General features: G+C 50.6%; 1 protein-coding gene across 1 annotated transcript in view; it reads left to right on the forward strand.

Moving 5' to 3' along the window:
- The first annotated feature begins 3,093 nt into the window (after positions 1-3,093).
- Positions 3,094-19,806, forward strand: part of LINGO1 (leucine rich repeat and Ig domain containing 1) — a 70,423-nt gene continuing 53,710 nt past the window's right edge. Inside the window, exon 1 of the mRNA XM_012555082.1 lies at positions 3,094-3,179. Within this exon, the coding sequence (XP_012410536.1) occupies positions 3,150-3,179 (30 nt within the window). The 5' untranslated portion in view covers positions 3,094-3,149. The remainder of the gene's footprint in view (positions 3,180-19,806) is intronic.

A 19,806-nucleotide genomic window follows, 5' to 3' on the forward strand; every position in this document is an offset into this window, starting at 1 on the left:
GCCTCAAAGAAGCTATTTTGTACTCACTGGTTGGGGGAACAGTGTATTACACTGTAGCCAAGACTTCCTTCTTCTTGGAGAAGGGAAAAGTCACAAGGGCACTTCTAGACACTGAGAGCTTTCAACTCGAGGAGCTCCCATATGTCGCCTGCCAGCCCCGTTTTTATCTTGAGGGGTTGCTTCTTCTTCTCCCTGTCTCCCGTGTTGTCCCACAGGAGCATCCAACATTTGAGGTGATAATTGCCCAAGTTAAGCACCACAAGTTCAAACTATAAATCTACAATTAAGCCTGCATCTCGTTGTCCTCATTTGCAGCTCCAAGGCCCTGTTAAAATCTTCTTTTTTCCACTGAGTCTTCCATCCAGGGCAGAAGATCTTCTGAGTTGGGGGCCCCAGAGCCATTCTGAGAGCTGGTCCCAGACCTGAGTTAGGGATAAAGCTCTGAAGACACTCAGCCTTTGTTCTAAAGTCAAGTTCAGGGCTCCTGATGGGAAGATCTTTGAGGAGGAGTCCCCCATGGATAAACGAGCCCATGGTAGGCTCAGCTCCTGCACCCACCACTCTGCGCTGTGGCCCAGGCCTGAGGTTGGCTCTCCCTCCTACCCCACTGATCACTCTCAATACCAGCATCATCCCCTAAGACGAACTTCCCAGGAGGGGAAGCAGGATTGGGAGTGAGGATGAGTTCAGTTTTGGAGGGAGAAAATCCAAGAAGAGATATTCAGAAGCCACTGTATCTAAGGGTCTCAAACCCAGGAAAACACTAGTCTGGAGAGAGATAATTGGAAGTTGTTGGCTTTCTTCCATGTTTTGTTCTTTCAACAACTACTTGTCGACTGACTACTATGGGCACTGCAACGTACTGATTACAAGTGCAGACTCTGACTCCAGAACATCTGGGACTGAAGCTTGGATCAGCACCTTATTAGTGCTGTGACCTTGGGCTAGCTACCTCTCTCTGCCTGCTTTCTCCTCAGTAAAATGGGAATACTTATAGCATTTATCTGCTTGGGTAGTTGTATGGATTAAATTGGTTAATATACGTGAAGTGCTCAAAACAGTGCTAGGCCCATGATAAGGGCTCTTTAAATGTTAGCTATCATCAACATCATCATCTTCATCATCACTATCAAGTGCCAGGTACTGATCTAGGTGCTGCTAGGGTAGATGTCAAGGTCCTTGCTCTCACATATGATGGAGAATACACAAGCAAATGAATAAGCTGAGATGATAATTTCAAATAATGATGGTGCTATAAAATATAAATCAGGCACACAAAAAGATGTTCAACATCATTAGTTATTAGGGAAATGCAAATTAAGGCCACAACAAGATACCACTGCACTTCTATTACAATGACTTAAAAAACAAAACAAAACTTGACAATACCAAGTGGTGACAAGGATACAGAGCAACTGAAACTCTCATATATCGCTGATGGAAATGCTGGTGGTACAACCACTTTGGAAAACAATTTGGCAGTTTCTTATAAAGTTAAAAATACACTTGCCATAACAAACCAACCAACCAACCAAATGTCCTTCAATTGGTGAATGAACTAACAATGGTCCACTGCTCAGCAATAAAAAGAAAGAAATTCTGCACAAGCAACAGTGCAGATAAATCTCAAATGCATTATCTAAGTGAACAAAGCCAGACTGAAAGGGCTACATATAGATAATTCCATTTAGATGACATTCTGGAAAAGACAAAACCACAGGGAAGGAAAACAGATCAGTGGTTGCCAGGAGCTGGGGGTGGGGGCGGGGTTGACTACAAAGGGACAGCATAGGGAAATTTTGAGGGTGAGAGAATTGTTCTATATCTTGATTGTGGTGGTGGTATTTCCACAGCTCTATGCACAATTGTCAAAACTCTCAGAACTGTACACTCAAAAAGGTAAATTTTACTGTATGTAAATTATACCTCAATAAACCCGACTTTAAAAAGTTCACTGTGGGACTGTTGAAACAGGGAAAACCAAGTAAATTAGTCAGGGTGGTGTGGCCTGGGGTGAGGGGGGCTCCCTCAGATGAGTGGTGGGAGTGTTGTAAGGGATGGGGTGGTCAGGTCAGGGAAGGCTTTCTGAGTTGAGACCTGGATGAGGAGGAGGAGCCAGCAGGTGCAGATCCGGAGGAGGCAGGGCCAGGCAGAGAGAGCAGTGAGGTGGCCAGTGTGGCTGGAGTGAGCCCAGTGAGCGAGGAGGAGCAGATGGGAGACAGGTTGGGGAGAATTGGGTAGCACCTTGTAGGCCAGGCTAGAGGGCTTCAACTCTCCTCTGGATGTGATGGGGCCATTGGGGGGTGTAGGGATAGAGTGTCTGAAGCAGGAGTGTGGGCAAGATGGCCCAGGGAGGAGAGAGGAGGGAAGCATGGGTCACAGAAGCTTGTGAGGGTGTCTAGGAGGAGTGCTGGAGCGGTGTGAGTTAAAAAAAAACGAGGAAGGCTGGGTCAGGAAGCCAAGGAAAGAGAAAGTGCTTCCCTCGGCAGGGGGTGGTCAGTCAGCCAGCCTGACAGGCTGAGGCAGGGGACTGGTGTGTGTGCCTAGCATAAGCAGATGGGGTCCTGGGGACCTTGCTGAGGATATCATGGGGGTAGTGGGGCAGAAGCCAGACTCCTTGGTTGAGGAGTGCCAGCAGTGAGAACATGTAAGTGAAGCTTTGGAGAGGCAGTGGGACAGACTTGAAGGGTAGCAATCAGAACCTCAGAGAGAATGGGGTGGGGTAACACATTTGTGCATTTGTGTGTGTGGGTATGTCAGGAGACCAGTGTGAACAGGAGTGCAGAGGTGGGGCCGGCCTGTGGAGGACATTGGGAGATGGAGAGAAGGACGTGGACTTGAATGCCAGGCCAGGGAGTTTATGCTTCTGGGGCTGTGATCAGTCAAGGGCTGGCCACTCAAGGGGGCTGGTGGTGGGGGAGGTAGGCTGGTGCCCTGAGGCCCATACCTGAGGTGGGAGGCACCACTGAGCCCAGGCTGGGCTGGGGGATCCTGATCTGCCTTGGGAAACCTGTGCTCAGGTGGGCCCACCGGGGCGGGGTAGCGAGAAGCCCCACCTTTGCCCGCACTAACCTGCCTGCTTTTCCCCCACAGTGCATGCTGGGACCGAGACGGACAGACTGCTGCTCCCTGGGCCCCCAGAGGCCCATATGTTTGCATCCCGGCGCCGTCTGACCCAGGTAAGGGGAGAGAGGTGAGCTCAAGTCTCTGCCTCATGGCTCTGTGCAGAGTAGGGGGCTTTTGGTGTAATGACCAGGCTGACTCATCCTTGGTCCCCTGACCCAGGCTGGCTCTTGGTGAATGAGCCCCTGCCAGGGGCAATGGCAGGGTATGGGAGACACATGTAAGGTCTGAAGGCCCCAGCAGCAGCAGCTTTCCTATGGCGAAGTTCCTAACCTCTGAGAATGCTGGCCGCCCCAGCAGCCACCCTTCCTCCCCAGGCTGCATCTTTGGGGGCTGAAAGGCCCAGGTACCCATAATGTCTCCCAGCCCAGTTTCACTGTCACTTGCTCACTGTCGGCAGTTTGGTGAGGATCCGTTTCGCTGGACATTATTATTGTTTGAGTGCTTTTTTTTTTTTAATTGTACTTTAGATGAAGGTTTACAGAACAAGCAGTTTCTCCTTAAACAGTTAGCACACATATTGTTTTATGACAATGGTTAACAACCCCACTGCACGCCAACACTGTCTCTTCTCAACCTTGGGTTCCCTACTACCAGCTTTCCTGTCCCCTCCTGCCTTCTAGTCCTTGTCCCTGGACTGTTGTGCCCCATTAGTCTCATTTTGTTTTATGGGGCTGTCTAATCTTTGGCTGAACAGTGAACCTCGGGAATGACTTCATTACTGAGGTAAAAGGGTGTCCGGGGGTGCCAAGTGCTTTGGCTGTAGGAGGTTTTGTATCTCTCGTTCTGTTCCCCTTGCTGTCATCCTGGTTTTTTGCTACCATGCATCGCTGTACGTGGCCTTGCTGTGTGTGCTTCTGTGAATGGCAGTCCTTATTTGGGAAGTTCCCAGCTTGCTGAGGGACTCCTCCAGGGCAGAGGCTCCTCCCAGCCCAGGAATGCACCCCTGGCAGGTACATTCGCATTTCTCTGAGGCACCCGGGAATCCCAGGTGGAGGCTTTCTGCTTGGTGCCAGGCTCCTTGATGGCTGGTTGGATGGGGGCTAGAGTTGCCAGATAAAATACAGGCCCCACAGTTAAATCTGAATGTCAGACAAACAACAAATAATTTTTTATTATAAGCGTGTCCCAAATATTTTATGAGACATACCATTTTAATTGCTAAATCTAGCAACCCTAGCAGGAGCTACTCCCAGTTCCCCTCCGGCCGCTCGGCCTCCTCTGACCGGCTGCCTCCAGTGCCGATGGCGGGTATCCTGGAGCCAGGGGTGGCCCTGACTGCTCAGGCCACAATCAGTGGGCACTTCTTGACCCACGGGTCCTGCAGGCCATCTCTAAGGCCAAGACCTGGGGGTTCCGCGCTGGACGCGGGAGCAGCAATCCTGGCTATTGGGATGGGATGCACTAGGGTTTCTCTTCTTTCCCCCCTCCGGCTCTCTGACAGCAGAGTCCAGGCTGAGAGGTCACGGGGTGGGGTGGGCCGGGGCTTCGCACCTGTGAACAGAGCTGTGAGACAGGCCAGGCATGGAGTTGTGAAAGGAACTGGTCTGTTCCAGGAATAGAAAATCGTTTCATGAGCTTGGAACCCAGAGAACTTGAAGGTGTGAGGGGCAGGGGGTGGGTAACAGGGGATGAGGCAGGGGTGGATAATGGAGGGCTTGGAATGTCCTGTTTCTGCATCCTTTAACATCAGGGAACCATAGGAGATGTTTTCTCCCTAAGCAGGGTAATTTTCTGATTATTAAGGTAGTATATTTTCTATAGGTTATCCATCTATCTATCTATCTATCATCCATCTGTCCATCCATCCATGTATCATCTATCTGTCTGCCTATCTGCCTATCTATTTATCTATCAATCATCCATCCATCCATCACCCATTCATCCATCCATGTATCTATCTATCTATAAGTATTTAAAGCATGAAGTTTGAGCCATTTCCATGCTCTCTTCCTCCCCAGGGCTAACCACTGCTAACAGTTTCATGTATATCCTTCCAGACTTGTTACTATGCACTTATAAATATATTTTAAGAGAAAAAATAATGGGGTCATACTATTTATAATGCTCCGTCATTTGATTTTTCACTGAACAATATAGCATGTGGATCATTCCAGGTTCTTTCATAAAAGGTTCCCCATCCTTTTACATCCATTGTATGAATGGTCTGTAAATTATTTATCAATTATTAATCCTGTCAGTGGCCATTTAGGTTGTTTCCAGCATTTGGATATTTATAAATGTCACTCAGGGAACCTCCCCATACACTACATCTGTGTGCACTTGTGTTATGGGTCCTTTGGGGATGTTTCTGGGAGTGGACGGCCTGGGTCTGCGGACATGCCCATTTCAGCATACAGTCCATACAGTCAGGTGGACTTCCAGAAAGGTGGTGCTGATTCCCACTCACACAAAGTGAGTAACCATGGGCATCGTCAATCACTTAAATCCCTGCCAATCTGATAGGTAAAAATGACTTTGTTTTACATTTCTTTGTTCATTCATGAGGTTGAGCATATTTGCATATGCTTGTCAGCTGTTTCTACTTCTTCATTTCTGAATTGCCTGTTCACGTCACGGCCTCGGCCCATTTTTCTATTGGTGTATTCTCCTATCCGTTCATTCAGTACTTTTTGAACACCTGCTATGTACTGGGCTCCGTTTTGGTTAGGGATCTAACAGTACACAACACTGACGAAAGAAAAAATACCTGCTCTGTGGAACGTACGCTCTAGTGGAGGAGGGACAGCCAAGGAAAAAGGTAAATAGTGAAATGTGTTCTGTATGAGAGTGTTCAGTGCTAAGGAAGGGGAATGGGCAAATTTAGATATGGCAGCCAGGCCTGGCTGAGAAGTGACATTTAAGTAAAGACCTGCAGGAAGTGAGAGAGTGAGCCCTGTGGATGTCTCAGGGAAGCATGTTCCAGACAGAGGGAATCGTGAGCACAAAAAGCCTGAGTCAGAGCAGGCCTGGCCTGTTGAAGGCACATTGAGAAGGTCAGTGTGGCTGGAGCAGGGTAAGGGGTGGGGGAGGCAATGTGGCCAGAGAGGGAATGGAGAGCCAGATTGTGCAGGGCTTTGTGGGCCACCATAAGGACTTTGGCTTTTCCTCAGAATGAAATGGGGACCCATGGAAGATTCTGACTAATGATATGACGTGATCTAAAATCCATTTTAACCAGATCACTGTGGCTTCTGTGAAGAGGGGCTAGAGTGGAAGCCGAGAGACCAGTCAAGAGGCTGATACAACGATCTAGAGAAGAGGTGGGGGGCTTGGACTAGGGGGTCGTGGTGGAGGTGGAGAAGAGTAGGCAGATTCTAGGTGAGTGTTAAAGGTAGAGCCGATAGGATTTACTGACAGCGGGGATGGGTTACCCAGTGAGCAAGGCAAGCACGTGCTTCGGGCATCAACAAAACGGGGGCAGCATTTGCCCGAAGCGTCAAAGTTGAAGTCTGAGCCATTCAAAGCAAAACTGGTGAAAGTCAATTTTTCATTGTGGGAGATCAACAGAATTTTACATTGATTATTGAAACAACTAAGTTCACTGACTCATTTTCTTTTTGTAGAATATGTGGAATATACTTTTCATAGAAAATGTGGTATATAGTAAAAATCTTAGTACCCCGCATCCACTAAAAATTTTATAATCCAGTTCATCTCATTCCGTTAAAATGGCATACACCACTTTCGTGTTCATGCTAATATTACAGTCGCATTTAAAAACAAATTACATCATGGATAACTAAGACACACACACGTATATTATTGTTGTTTTTAGGTGCTGTCAAGTTGGTTCTGACTCATACTGACCCTGTGTACAACAGAGTGAAACACTGCCTAGTCCTGCGCCATCCTCATGATCGTTGTTGTGCTTGAGTCCATCATTGCAGCCGCTGTGTCAGTCCATCTCGTTGAAGGTCTTCCTCTTTTTCGCTGACCCTCTACTTTACCAAACATGTTGTCCTTCTCCAGGGACTCATCCATCCTGATAACATGTCCACAGTATGTGAGACTAAGTCTCACCATCCTCACTTCTAAGGGGCATTCTGGCTGTGCTTCTTACAAAACAGATTTGTTCATTCTTCTGGCAGTCCATGGTATATTCAATGTTCTTCACCAACACCATGATTCAAAGGCATCAATTCTTCTTCAGTCTTCCTCATTCACTGTCCAGCTTTCACATACATATGAGGCGACTGAAAATACCATGGCTTGGGTTAGTCGTCAAAGTGACATCTTTGCTTTTTAACACTTTAAAGAGGTCTTTTGCAGGAGATTTGCCCAACGCAATGCGTTGTTTGATTTCTTGACTGCTGCTTCCATGGTGTTGATTGTGGATCCAAGTAAAATGGATCCTTGACAACTTCAGTATTTTCTCCATTTATCTTGATGTTGCTTATTGGTCCAGTTGTGAGGATTTTTTGTTTTCTTTATGTTGAGGTGCAATCCATAATGAACCTGTAGTCTTTGATCATCATCAGTAAGTGCTTCAAGTCCTCTTTGCTTTCTGCAAGTAAGGTTATGTCATCTGGTATTGCAGGTTGTTAATTGGTTTTCCTCCAATCCTGATGCTGTGTTCTTCTTCATACAGTCCAGTTTCTCGGATTATTTGTAACGCACATATCCCATTCGAATGTGTGACTAAGCAGAGGAGGGGGCACCACAGATTATCAGTGTTTAGGGCCCTCACTTGCCTTAATCCGGCCCTGACTGACAGATTGTGATGGTGTGGATGGTAGAGAAAAAGGAACCAAGGATCATTCCAAAGGTTTTGGTCAAAGTAACTGGAAGGATGGGGTTGCCATCAACAAAGATGAGGAAGAGTAGGGAGGAGCAGATTTGGCGTAGGGCAGAGCAGGAGCTCAGCGTGGACAGGATCAGCTACATAACAGGTACAAAATTAAAATGTGGGACCCTTTGTCAAAAAAAAGTAAAAAATAAACAAGCACGGGGCCATTCTGACCTCCAGGTCCACAGGTCGCATGCCTATGAAGACTGCCCTGGCTGTGGACATGTCATGTGAGATGCCAGTCAACATCCAAGTAGAGATGGAGAATAGACAGTCGGATATAAGGGACTTGGTTCAGGGGAGTGGTCTGGCTGAGGATACAAATTTGGGGTCACCGGCATAAAGCTAGTATTTAAATCCATTCAGCAAAGGAGTGAGTGTAGGTAGAAAAGGGAAGAAGTCCAAAGTCCGAGCCCTGGGACTTCCATCAGTTAGAGGTTGGGGAGCTGAAGAAGAACCAGAAAAGTCAACCGAGAAGGAGCAACCAACAAGGTGAAGGAGAAGCAGGCAGATATGGTGTCCTGGAAGCCATGGGCGAGACCTCTTTCAAGCATGTGTCAAATGTTGCTAAGATCAAGTAAGATGGGACTGAGAACTGATAATTGCATTAGCAGTGGTGAGGTCATGGGTGACTTTGGTGAGGATGGTTTCGATGATGTTGGGGGCGCTGGAGGAGAAGAAAGAAGGTGAAATGCGTATTAGTGATTTGCAAGAGCAAATTGATTGATTAGGGGATTAAGGAATTTAACCCTTTAGCTGTCATGTGTTGCAAATAATTTTTCACAGGTTTTTTTTTTGTCATTTACATTTTTTTTAACCCCGCAAAAGTTTAAAATTGTCCTGTGGTCAAACCTGTCACCGTTTTCCCTTAGAGTTTCTGGTCTTACTCACTGCAAGATTTTTTAAAATATTCTCCTATATTGTTTTCTGGTTGTTTATGATATTTTAAAATGTTTAAATCTCTAGTTCATCTGGAATGCGTTCAAGTGTGTGGTTTGAGGTAGGGATGTGTTTTCCTCCAAATGGCTAGCCAGTTGTTTCAACACTGTTTATTGAGTAAGCTTTCCTTTCCCCACTGCTCTGATGCTCCATTCCTGTCATCTGCTAAATGTTCCCACAGTCTCATGTCTGTCCAGGTCTCGCAGTTGATCTTTGCCTGGGGAGACATTTAGGAAGTCAAGAGAATAGACTTGGTGATTGATTGGGGGTAGAGAGGGAGGAGGTGAGAGGAGTGAAGCTAACACAGTTACCTTCAATGATGGGAGAGGCAAAGGGCAGTTAGGGACAGGGGCGCTCATGTCTTGAGGGCCTCCTGTGTGCTGCGCACAGGAGCTTTACCTGTCAGCTTGCACTGCAGTTCTGCAAGGTTGGTATTCTGTCTTCCCATTTGCAGAGGAAGAAATTGAGGTTCAGAAGGGTTTCATCATGTGTATAATGTCATCAACTCCTGGGTGGTGGGACTGAGACTGGAAGGCAGCTCTCATGCCCCGGTTTTGTCCATCTCAGCCTTCCGTCCATTTCAGGAAGGCTGGCAGGGCTCCAGGCACAAAATACACCCCCTCCCTACTCCACTCTGCATCCTCCCTTGCCATTTGGCCAGGTCTTGAAGGTTTTCCCATTTCCAAGAACAACCTGTTAAAACCAAAATACTCCTGGCAGGGAATCACACGTTAAGTTTACTGCTAACATCTTAATTATCGGTTAATGCCTCTGCAGGGATTAGGTGACAGCCAGCTGAGGACACTGAATGAGGGCGGGTGTGATGTGTATCTGGGTTGAGAAAGGCCAGGAGGGAGGGAGAGGCGAGAGGGAAGGGGACTGGTACCCAGCAATTCACAGCTCTGTCCTGGGGCTGGGTGGGAAAGAAAGAGAAGTGGAGCCTATCCCTGTGGGAGAGGAGTGGGGAGGAGAGCTGAGGCAGCTAGCGCTACAGAGCAGGAAGGGGAGTGTCAGCTTTTCTGCAGAAGCCTGAAGTTGGGGCTTACGGAGGGGGCAGATATCTATTAGACACCTGCTGTGTTCCCATACCAGCGGAGGCTTGTCACAAGCTCAATCTCAGGAAGGTCGGGAAATCAGCAGCCCATGAGCCACTTTGAGCACCAGCTGCCAGCAGTCATTCAGAGATGGGACTCGTCTCTGACACCCACAGACCCGATCTGTCACTCAGGCCTGAGGAGTAATAGGAGAAGACAGGTTGAGGCATCTGGAGCCTCCTGTAGTTCTTTGAGGGCCAGGATCAGGGCTCAGTGTGTAACAGGCTCAGGGCTCAGCGTGTGACCAGGATCAGGGCTCAGTGTGTGACAGAATCAGGGCTCAGTGTGTAACCAGGGTCAGGGCTCAGTGTGTGACCAGTGTCAGGGCTCAGTGTGTGACTGGGGTCAGGGCTCAGTGTGTGACCCGGGTCAGGTCTGAGTGTGTGACCAGGGTAAAGACTCAGTGTGTGACCAGGGTCAGGGCTCAGTGTGTGACCAGGGTCAGGGCTCAGTGTGTGAACAGGGTCAGAGCTCAGTGTGTGACCAGGGTTAGGGCTCAGTGTGTGACCAGGGTCAGGGCTCAGTGTATGTCCAGGGTCATGGCTCAGTGTATGACCAGGTCAGGACTCAGCCTGTGACCAGGGTCAGGACTCAGTGTGGGGCAGGGGTCAGGGCTCAGTCTGTAACCAGGATCAGGAGGGTCAGGACTGCCTTTGGCCCTGGGGAAGAGGAAACATATAACTCCAAGGGTGGCTGGACTCCTTAGCCTGAAATAGGACATAATAGGAGGCCCAGGTGGGTTCCGGGTGGGTATTGTTTCTACCTACTCTTCTGCTGCTTGAGGCTGGCAAATGGGGGCTGGTGTGGGGAGGGTAGAAAGGACCTGTGACTGCTTCTCTAAAGCTGGGGTTCCTTTCCAGAGGGGCTTCCTTCCCCCGTCACCTCACTCTTCCCAGGAAAGACCAAGCTGCTTTGGGGGTCATCATGTGTCTCAAGGTGATCGGCTTCCCAATTCCTTCATTACTGTCGTCTGACTTGGACTTTGCCTTCCTGGGACCCTAGGGCTAAAAGCAGTTCCCCCCCCCTTCCCCCCTCCTCCCTCCCCTCCCCATACCCTCCGCTTCCCTCCTCTCCGTATGCCCACCCTCCTTCCCTGACCTTGCACCCAGTCTCTGGCAGTCAGACCCTGGGACACCCAGGCACACTCTGAAGACTCCAGAATTTATTCCAGAGGCCAGTAGCTTCCAAACTCTTTTTTTCCTTAGCAGTTCAAACATCTCCCAGGGGATCCTAGAGTGGAAAATAGACTCAATCATTCATTCAGCAAATATTTACTGGACTTCTACTCTTCCAATTATGGTATTGGCGAAGAATATTGAATATACCATGGACTGCCAGAAGAATGAACAAATCTGTCTTGGAAGAAATACAGCCAGAATGCTCCTTAGAAGTGAGGATGGTGAGACTTTGTCTCACGTGCTTTGGACATGTTATCAGGAGGGATCAGTACCTAGAGGACATCATGCTTGGTAAAGTAGAGCATCAGCAAAAAAGAAGAAGACCTTCAACGAGATAGATTGACACAGTGGCTGCAATAATGGGCTCAAGCATAACAACGATTGTGAGGATGGGGCAGAACTGGACAGTGTTTCACTCTGTTGTACATAGGGTCACTGTGAGTCTGAACCAAGGCACCTAACAACACAACAATTCTTCCAGGCCCAGAGGTATAGCTGTGAACAAAACAGAAAATAGTTCCTGCCCTTAGGGAACCGATGGCCTACAGGGAGGCTGTGGCTGAAGGCAGCATGGTGAAGGGCCTTGCCCGCTGCCCCCACTCCTCTCACTTCCTCTGCCTGGTGGCCCCCAGGCATCTCCGCAAACACCAGGGCTCACAGGTTGGTTCTGGAAAACTGCTGTCCCTGAAGGAAATCAAAGAAGAAACAAAAGGAGAGGATTCCTTTCTGCAGATGGATGGTTCTGGGATGGGCAGGACCCTGGGGGAAACTGAGACAGAAAAGAGGTAAACTTGAGAGGAAGGGAGAGACAGTGTCTCAGGGAGAAAAGGAACCCACCCTTCTGCAGACTCCCCCACCAGGTGGAGAAAGGAGATGGAGCCGTCGCAGGTATGGTGACCAACTGTCCCACTTTTAGCACAAAAAGTCCCATGTTCCAGGAAAACTCTCAGTCCCAGGAAGGTTGGCCACCCTACTGGCAGGCCTCTCTGACCTTGAGGCATAACCTCTGCCCATGACCAACCTGAAGCGTACAGCCTCTGAAAAACTGCCTGGCCAAGTCCTTGCACCACCATGCCCAGGGATGGTGGAAAGCTACTGGGACTCCCTGAGGGAATGCTGAAGACGAGTGAGGGGCAGGGGCCTCACGGCTATGGCAGAACCCCATAGGCTGCACCTGGTCAGGACACCTGGCTCCTCTTCCTGGTTCTGCCTTCTTGCCATATGACATTGGGAAAGGTATCCTTGAACGTGGACCTCCTTGGCCCTGCCTAAGACATGACTGTTACTCAGGACCAGAGCTGGCCTGGGGAGGTTTTGTGGAGTATGACACGTGGCCTAGATGAACATGTTGCTGTAGTTACTGTGGTGGCTTGGGCACCTGCCCTTAGAGTGCCAGCTCTGGGCGGGACAGGGGACCATGAAGATGCTTCAGGTAGGACCTTTCCTTCAGGCGCTTCTGCTCTTATTGGGGAGACAGACGCGTAAACTAGAGGTTGAAAATTGGCAGCCCCAGTCAGAGATGTAGCTTGTGGATATGTTTTGTTCCATTTTAAAACAATCTGGGCTTTTTAAAAATTAAAACAATTTGAGTATGTAAAAATTAATGTACATATCATCAAATTTACTATTTTAAAGTTCATGCGGTTGTTGCTAGGCGCTGTCGAGTCGGCTCCAACTCATGACGACCCCAAGTACAACAGAATGAAATGTTGTTCGGTCCTGTGCCAGCTTCACGATCATCCGTATGCTCGAGTCCATTGTAGCAGCCACTGTGTATTCCGAGTGCCTCCCATCCTAGAGGGCTCATCTTCCAGCACTAGATCTGACAATATTCAGTTGTGATCCACAGGGTTTTCACTGGCTAATTTTGGGGAGTAGATCAGTAGGCCTTTCTTCCTAGTCTGTCTTAGTCTGAAAGTTCCAGTGAAACCTGTCCACCATGGATGAGCCTGCTGGTATTTGAAATACCAGTGGCAGAGCTTCCAGTATCATAGCAACATGCAGCCACCATAGTAGGAGAAACTGACAGACAGGTGGTGTTTAAAATATATGACTCAGTGGTTTTTAGTATATTAACATGACTGTGCAACCATCACCACTATCTAATTCTAGAACATTTTTATCACCCCCCAAAAAAACCCCATCCTCATTAGCAATCACTCCTTATTCCACCCTCCCCCGAGGCCCTGGCGACCACTAATCTACTTTTGGTCTCGCGTGGATTTGATTTGCCTGTTTTGTATAAATGAAGTCATACAATACGTGGCCTTTAGTGGTTTGCCTTCTTTCACTTTGCATGTTTTCAGGGTTCATCCATGTGGTAGCATGGATCAGTACTTCATTCCTTTTGATGGCAGAATAATATTCCATTGTATGGATATACCACATTTTGTTTATCCATTCACCAGTTGATGCATATTTGGGTTGTTTCCACTTTTTGGTTATTACGAATAATGCTCTATGAACGTTTGTGTATAGGACTTTGTGTGAACATGTGTTTTCAATTCTCTTGGGTCCATACACAGGAGTGGAATTGCTGGGTCATCAACCAGTTTGGTTTTAAATGCCTGTGGTCTCCAGTTCCACTCCTTCCTGCCTGGTCCTTGTTGCAGTACCTTTGACCTCTTCACTCACTTTCCTTTCCTCTCTGGTCTCGTAGACACCTAAGTTTTCAGCCCACCATTACAGAACAGTGATGGAGAGAAACACTAAGTCTAAGGGAGCCGGGAAGGACCCCAGGGGGCTTCCTGGAGGAGATACCGCCTGAGCTTAGCTTAGGCTGAGTGGACATTTTCTAGGGCAAAAGGGGTGAGGGAGAGTGCTCCTGTGGAGAGCAAAGGCAGGGAGGTGTGAAACCCCCTCTCCTTTCTCCACCCTGGTGAGCAAGCCCCCTGGATAGGGTGGAGTGCGGGTGGGAGAAAGGATCCAGGGACCAGCCCGAGATGCCCTCTCTCCCTTCCTCTCATGCTTCCCTTCTCTTTGTCTGTGTCTTCCTGTCTTCTGCTCAGGGACCTGCAAACAGCTTAATGTGGCTGGCCAGAAGCGGCAGATGAGGGAGTAGTTTTAAGCTCTAGTAAAGAGAGCTACGGGAGGGATGTGGGGGCAAAAAAAAGAGAGTCTGTGGCCCTGTCTCAGCTGCGGGCTGGCAGAGTTGGAGGAGCTAGGGAAAAGGTGACCCTAAGCCAGGACACTCTGTGTCCTAAAGTAGCATTCGGCTTTTCTCCCTGAGGGGACAGGTGAGAGGTGGGAGGGGCCTCACCTTCCAGGCTCGCCCAAAGCAGCCGGGCAGACCAGCAGCCGCACACACAGCCCCAGGTTTCTGCTCCGCTACCTAATGGGTAATTACGCCGTGACGTGCACGAAGGCGAAGAAGGGATTTTCTGTGAAGCAAAATCTCCCGTGAAATATTCAGGCCACGCTGGGCTTCACTTCCCGGCTGGCCTCATCTTTGGCGCTTGGCTTGTCTTCAGCGGGAGAGGCCACGTGTGCCTGGGCTTCGACATGGGGGCTTTCTTCTTTTCCTTCTCAGTAGGGACAGGTTTTCGTGGACTCGGAAGAACCAGCCTGAGCCTAAGACACTGTGTTTATGTGCGTGTGCATGTGCGTTGGACACCATACCTTATATTCACGTGTGTCTGTGCGTTTGAGGGTGTGTCTCTGTGTGTGTGCATATATTCGCTTATGGCCAGCCTGTGTACCTTAATTCCTGTGTATGGGTCCCTGAATGTGCGTTTCTATATGTGCCTGCTTCTGTGAGGACACCCTGCCACGTGTAGCGTGTTTCTCCTGGCTCCCTGGGTTGTCCGTGAAGGTGCTTCTCGACTATGCCCGTCTCTCTGATGGGTGGGGGCGCGTGAGTTTCTCTCAGTGGATGATGGGCTGCCCTGCGTGTGGTTCAGCCTGTCCCAGGCATTGCATGCAGGGTTTTAGAGGTAGTTTGAATAGCCTTGCAAATATTACGGCTCAGGACCTCAGGCATGCCGGACCGCAGCTGGTCTGCTGCCTACCTGAGCCTTCTCTCTGGCTTTGTGGTTAATTTTCACAAAGTTTTGAGTGTTTGATGAGGGGGTCAGAGAGGGGAGGGTATTTGCTTCTGAGAGTTCATCGAGCTGGGGCACGTGTGTCCCTATGTAGGTGCTCCCAGCCCCTCCGCCGCCCCACCTGTCTCCTCCTGGCCATAAAGCCACTGCATTTACACTGAGGGTCACCCTTCCAAAGCCTTGTGCACCTCATTCACTCACCCACATTTCACAGATAGGCTGGGCTGAAGGTGTCGTACCCATCTGATAGATAAGGAAACTAAGGCCCAGAGAGAGGAGATGTGCCTGAAGTCATTTGATAAACCAGGCTAGGAATAAGACCCCCCAGGGCCGCCTGCCTGTGCACGAACCCCGCGCCTTCAGCTCCAGCCCTGGACCCTCAGTGGAGGGGACCCCACTGAGAGGAAACAGGCCCCATTTCATGAATGAGTCCAGCAGGAGGGTGCCCCCTTTCTCCAGATGGAGCTCTCCTCCCCTCTGCCATCGCACAGTATTGTCCTGGAGAGATGGCCCAGGCTCCTTTCATCTCCAAATAAACATTCAGGGACACAGGAGGCAATAATATTGATGTCCATCATTGATATTTCCTTACTGTGGCTGTAATTAGCAATTCTTGCACAGTTGAGGCCCGATCGGGCAGACAAGTGGAGGAGCCCCAGCTTATTAATGTCAGCCTGTTAATGTCACACTGACAAGGCTGATGGGGCGGGGGAGCAGGAGAAGCAGGCGGGCTGAGCAAGAGAACAAGGTCAACTGCCCCCCCTTCATCCAGCCACCTCCCCTCCAGGCCCTTGCTTACCCTGGGCACAGTCCACTGGGAGCACCCCTCATCCCGTGTAGTCCCAACAGAGTTCCCTTCCCAGGCTGCCTCCCTCACCTCTTGGCCCTGTGACCTCCTTATTCTGCTTAGAGAGCAGCCCCGGTGTCCTTGGGAGAACCCGAGACAACAGCCCTGGAGGCTCCATGTCCTCCTGAATAGCTGGAGGTGAGAGGGCAGCTCCCCCAGCCCACTGCCCTTTGCCTTCAGCAGGGGACAGTACCCCCTGCCGGCTCCCCCACATTCAGATTTGCTCACCCACTGGTGGTGTCCACAGTCCTGCCTGCAGGTCCCTGCACATGTCCCCTCAGCCATGTACTGTTTCAACCTCCAGAGCTTGTGTCTCAAACCAGGAGACTTCTCCGGGACTGCAAGGGCATCCACACATTCAATCCATTCATTCCTTCACAAACACTTGCTGGATGCTATGTGCTTGGTGCCAGCCCCCATGATGGGTCCTAAGGATGCTGAGATGGACAGGTCCTGGCTTACCCTGGGGGAGCCCACAACCTAATTGGGACCTCCTGGGTCCCTCCTGGCCCACCCACTTCAGGCTTCCCCTCTCCCTTCTCCTCTGGGGAAATCTTGGACCAGTATTTCCCTCTCCCCTCCCCAGTCATATTGCTTGCCTCAGTACCCCTCCACCAGCGAGTCTCTTTAGATCTCTTCTGTTCTTTGAGCAGGCGAAGCTGAGCCACCCATCACCTGGAGAGGCTGAGTTACGCAGCCCTTGACATCCTCCTGCCTCCTTTGCTGTCAGCCTGCCTGTTTGTTGCATGGCTAGCCAAGGCTGGTCCAAACTAATGATAAAACAAATCATAGCGGCAGCTCTTGTTTATTGAGTGCATATTATGTGCCAGGCACTGTTAAGAGCATCTTACAAGCATTCGAGCCTCATAACAGTGTTACGTGGTAAATGTACTTATCTCCATTTTATAGATGAGGAAAACTGAGGTACAGGGAAGTTAACTGCCCGAGATCACAGTGCTGTTACTTGGTGGGCAGCGTGAACCAGGCCATGTGGCTCCTGCAGAGCTGCCACCTGAGTCTGCCCCCAGCTTTAGCACATACAGTCATTTCCTCCACCTGCATCTGTAACCTGTGAGCTCCCAAGGCAGGCAGGAGCTGTGTCTTTCTTGGTCCCCCAGCCCCTAGCCCAGCACTAGCCCCAAAGCAGGCACTTCATCATTCATAGGCAAACGAGGGTCGCAGTGGTAACAACACACCCTTCTTTGCTCTGCACTGACACAGGTGCTGTGGCTCCCCTTGGTGGGTTCCCTGGCATGCCAGATGCCCCAGGAGCACTGCTTCCTGAGGGCAGGGGTCTCACCTATGGCAGGCCTGATGGTGTTTGATGAATGAGGGGGCCAGTGTCTGACTGCAAGGATCCCCAAGGCACAGAGAGGCAGTCCCGCCCACAAGCAGCCCCCTTTAGTGAGCAGAGCTTCAGAGCTTGTGTCTAGACCTGGAAAACTTCACTGGGATTGCAAGGGTATTACATGTTCAGTTCATTCATTCATTCATTCATTCATTCACAAACACTTGCTAGATGCTGCGGGCTGTATGGTAGGCCTTAAGGGCGCTGAGATGGGCAGGTCCTGGCCCTGCCCTGGGGGACCCACAGTCTAGTCGGGACAGACGCATAACTATACATGACAAGTCCAGGATAAACCTTGCCAAGTGTGGAAAGTACCGGAGTGTCGTGTGGGGTAAAGATGGTGGGGCTGACTGACTCTTGCTAGGGAGGGGGTGGGGGAGGAAGACTGCACAGAGGAGGACACATGTGAACAGGATCATTAAGAAAAAAGAAGGCTTTTCCAGCTGACAGAGGGAAGGGCGCTACAGCACAGGGAACAGCCTGTGCAAAGGCTCTGAGGTCAAATGCAAAATACCCAGGTGGGTGGGCCTGGTTGTAGAGACAGGGTGGGAGTGGCTGTGGAAGCTGCTGGAAGGATAGGTACACTCCCTGTCCCTTGCTGATGCTGGGGACAATTGGAGGAGCCTGTTTGGGACAGTTCCTAAAGGCCAGGGCTTCTGCAAATGGCCACAGGCTAGGCACATGCAGAGAACGCTGGGGAGGTGTCCGCTCAGCATTTCTCCCTTCCTGTCCTGTGCAGTGTGAGGTGTGTGCAGGTCAGTGTCAGTGGGTGGGTGGTGTTCCCTAGCAGGTGACTGAGCCAGCCATGGGGGGAGAGGATGTGTGAGGGTTCTGGGAGGCTGGCTGGAGCTCTGGGCTATGGCTGGCCTGGGGTGGCTCCCGTGACCATGGCTTCATCCATCTGTGCGGACCCTCCCAGCTCTCAGAGCTGTGGTTTCTCACCTGCCCTCATAGCAACCCCTCCAATGGGGTCATCCCCACTGGGCAGAAGGGAGACGGAGGCCCAGACAGGCGCAGGGTCACACACAAGCATTCGGTAAGCACAGTGTTCCTCCGCCATTCAGTGGACAACTGGGATCACCAGCAGGGACCAGGCCTCCAGCTCTCAGGGTCTAGGGCAGAGGCAGCATGGCTGCTTTGCATGGACCAGCACAGAAAAGGCCTGGCCGGAGAGGAGGAAGAGCAGGGCCCACCCAAGGGTGAGGGTCAGGCAGAAGAAGGGGCTTCCCTCTGGAGTTTCACCTCTGAAAGGGCTTCAAAGGTCTGGCTTGAAAGCCCAGTGGCCAGTTTCTGGGGAAAATTTCTCTTGCGTGCCTCACTGGGCCCAGAGTAGCCCATGAGGCGGTCAGCTACTGCCCAGCCATGTTCTGTTGCACACAGGCATGTACATGATGTGTCCATCTGTTCTCTGTTGTGTGCCCACGTGTGTACAAGTCATGCTCATGTGTGCGCAGATATGCTTCTGTTTGTACATACAGGTCTCTGTGTGTTCATCATGTATGCATCCTTGTGTGTACAACTGTGTGTGTACATGCCTGCAGGAGTGTGTCCCTGCAAACACAATTCTGTGTATGTGTGCATAAGAACCCCTTAACCGTAGTCAACAGCACCACAAGACACACCCTCTCCTCTCACCCTAGCCAGAAAGCTCCAGAACCTACTGTTCTGAGGCTTGGCCCAGTTCTGCCCTGTCCCTCCCAAGGCCTTCCCCAAAACCCTGACGTCTGGCCTCCTGGGGACAGGCCTAGTCAACTCATGGGGAGTGGGGGCCGTATCCTGGTGGCAGGCACTGTGGGTAGAAGGGACAGCCTAGGCTGGGAGGGGCCCTCCAGCTCTTTTTTGCCCACCTGTCCCCCTCTTTGCCCATCCCTAAGTGCCTGCTGTGGGGTCCTGACAGGGAGGTGGCCTCCCCCACCACTTGTAAAGCACCGTGCCGGGGAGCTCCCTGCCTCCCAGGGCAGTGCAGTCCCCCGGGGGACACTCCCAGGAAGGGCAGTGGGTGGGGTCAGGACTGGGCTATGGAGCCCCTGGCCACCCAAGGCCTGGCCCTCCCCAACAGCCAGGCCTGTGGCTCCAGCTCCTGGAGGAAAGTTCAGGCCTGAGGATTCAGGGCCTTTCACCTTGTTGTCAAGAGCATATTTCAGTGATTAGTGACAGGCAGCAAGGGTTTGGAGAGGATTTCTCTCTCATTTCCCAGAGCTTTCCGCAAGCCTCCTCCCTCCCCACCCCTCAGCCTGCCGGGGCTGGGAACACACATGCACACACAGCCTTAGTGCTTCTGTGTGGCAGAGAGTGAGAGAGAAAAATCTCGGTCAGTCTCCCAGGGAAAGGCTCTGTAGCGTCTCCTCACCTTCCCCAACAGATACTCAGTGCTGCAAACCAGGGCTGTAGTCAGAAGCTGAGGCTTGCCCCAGCCCTGCCAGGGACGCCCTCCAGGCTCACCAGCAC

The sequence above is a fragment of the Trichechus manatus genome, unplaced genomic scaffold (genome assembly GCF_000243295.1).
Source record: "Trichechus manatus latirostris isolate Lorelei unplaced genomic scaffold, TriManLat1.0 scaffold00030, whole genome shotgun sequence".
Classification (NCBI taxonomy): domain Eukaryota; kingdom Metazoa; phylum Chordata; class Mammalia; order Sirenia; family Trichechidae; genus Trichechus; species Trichechus manatus.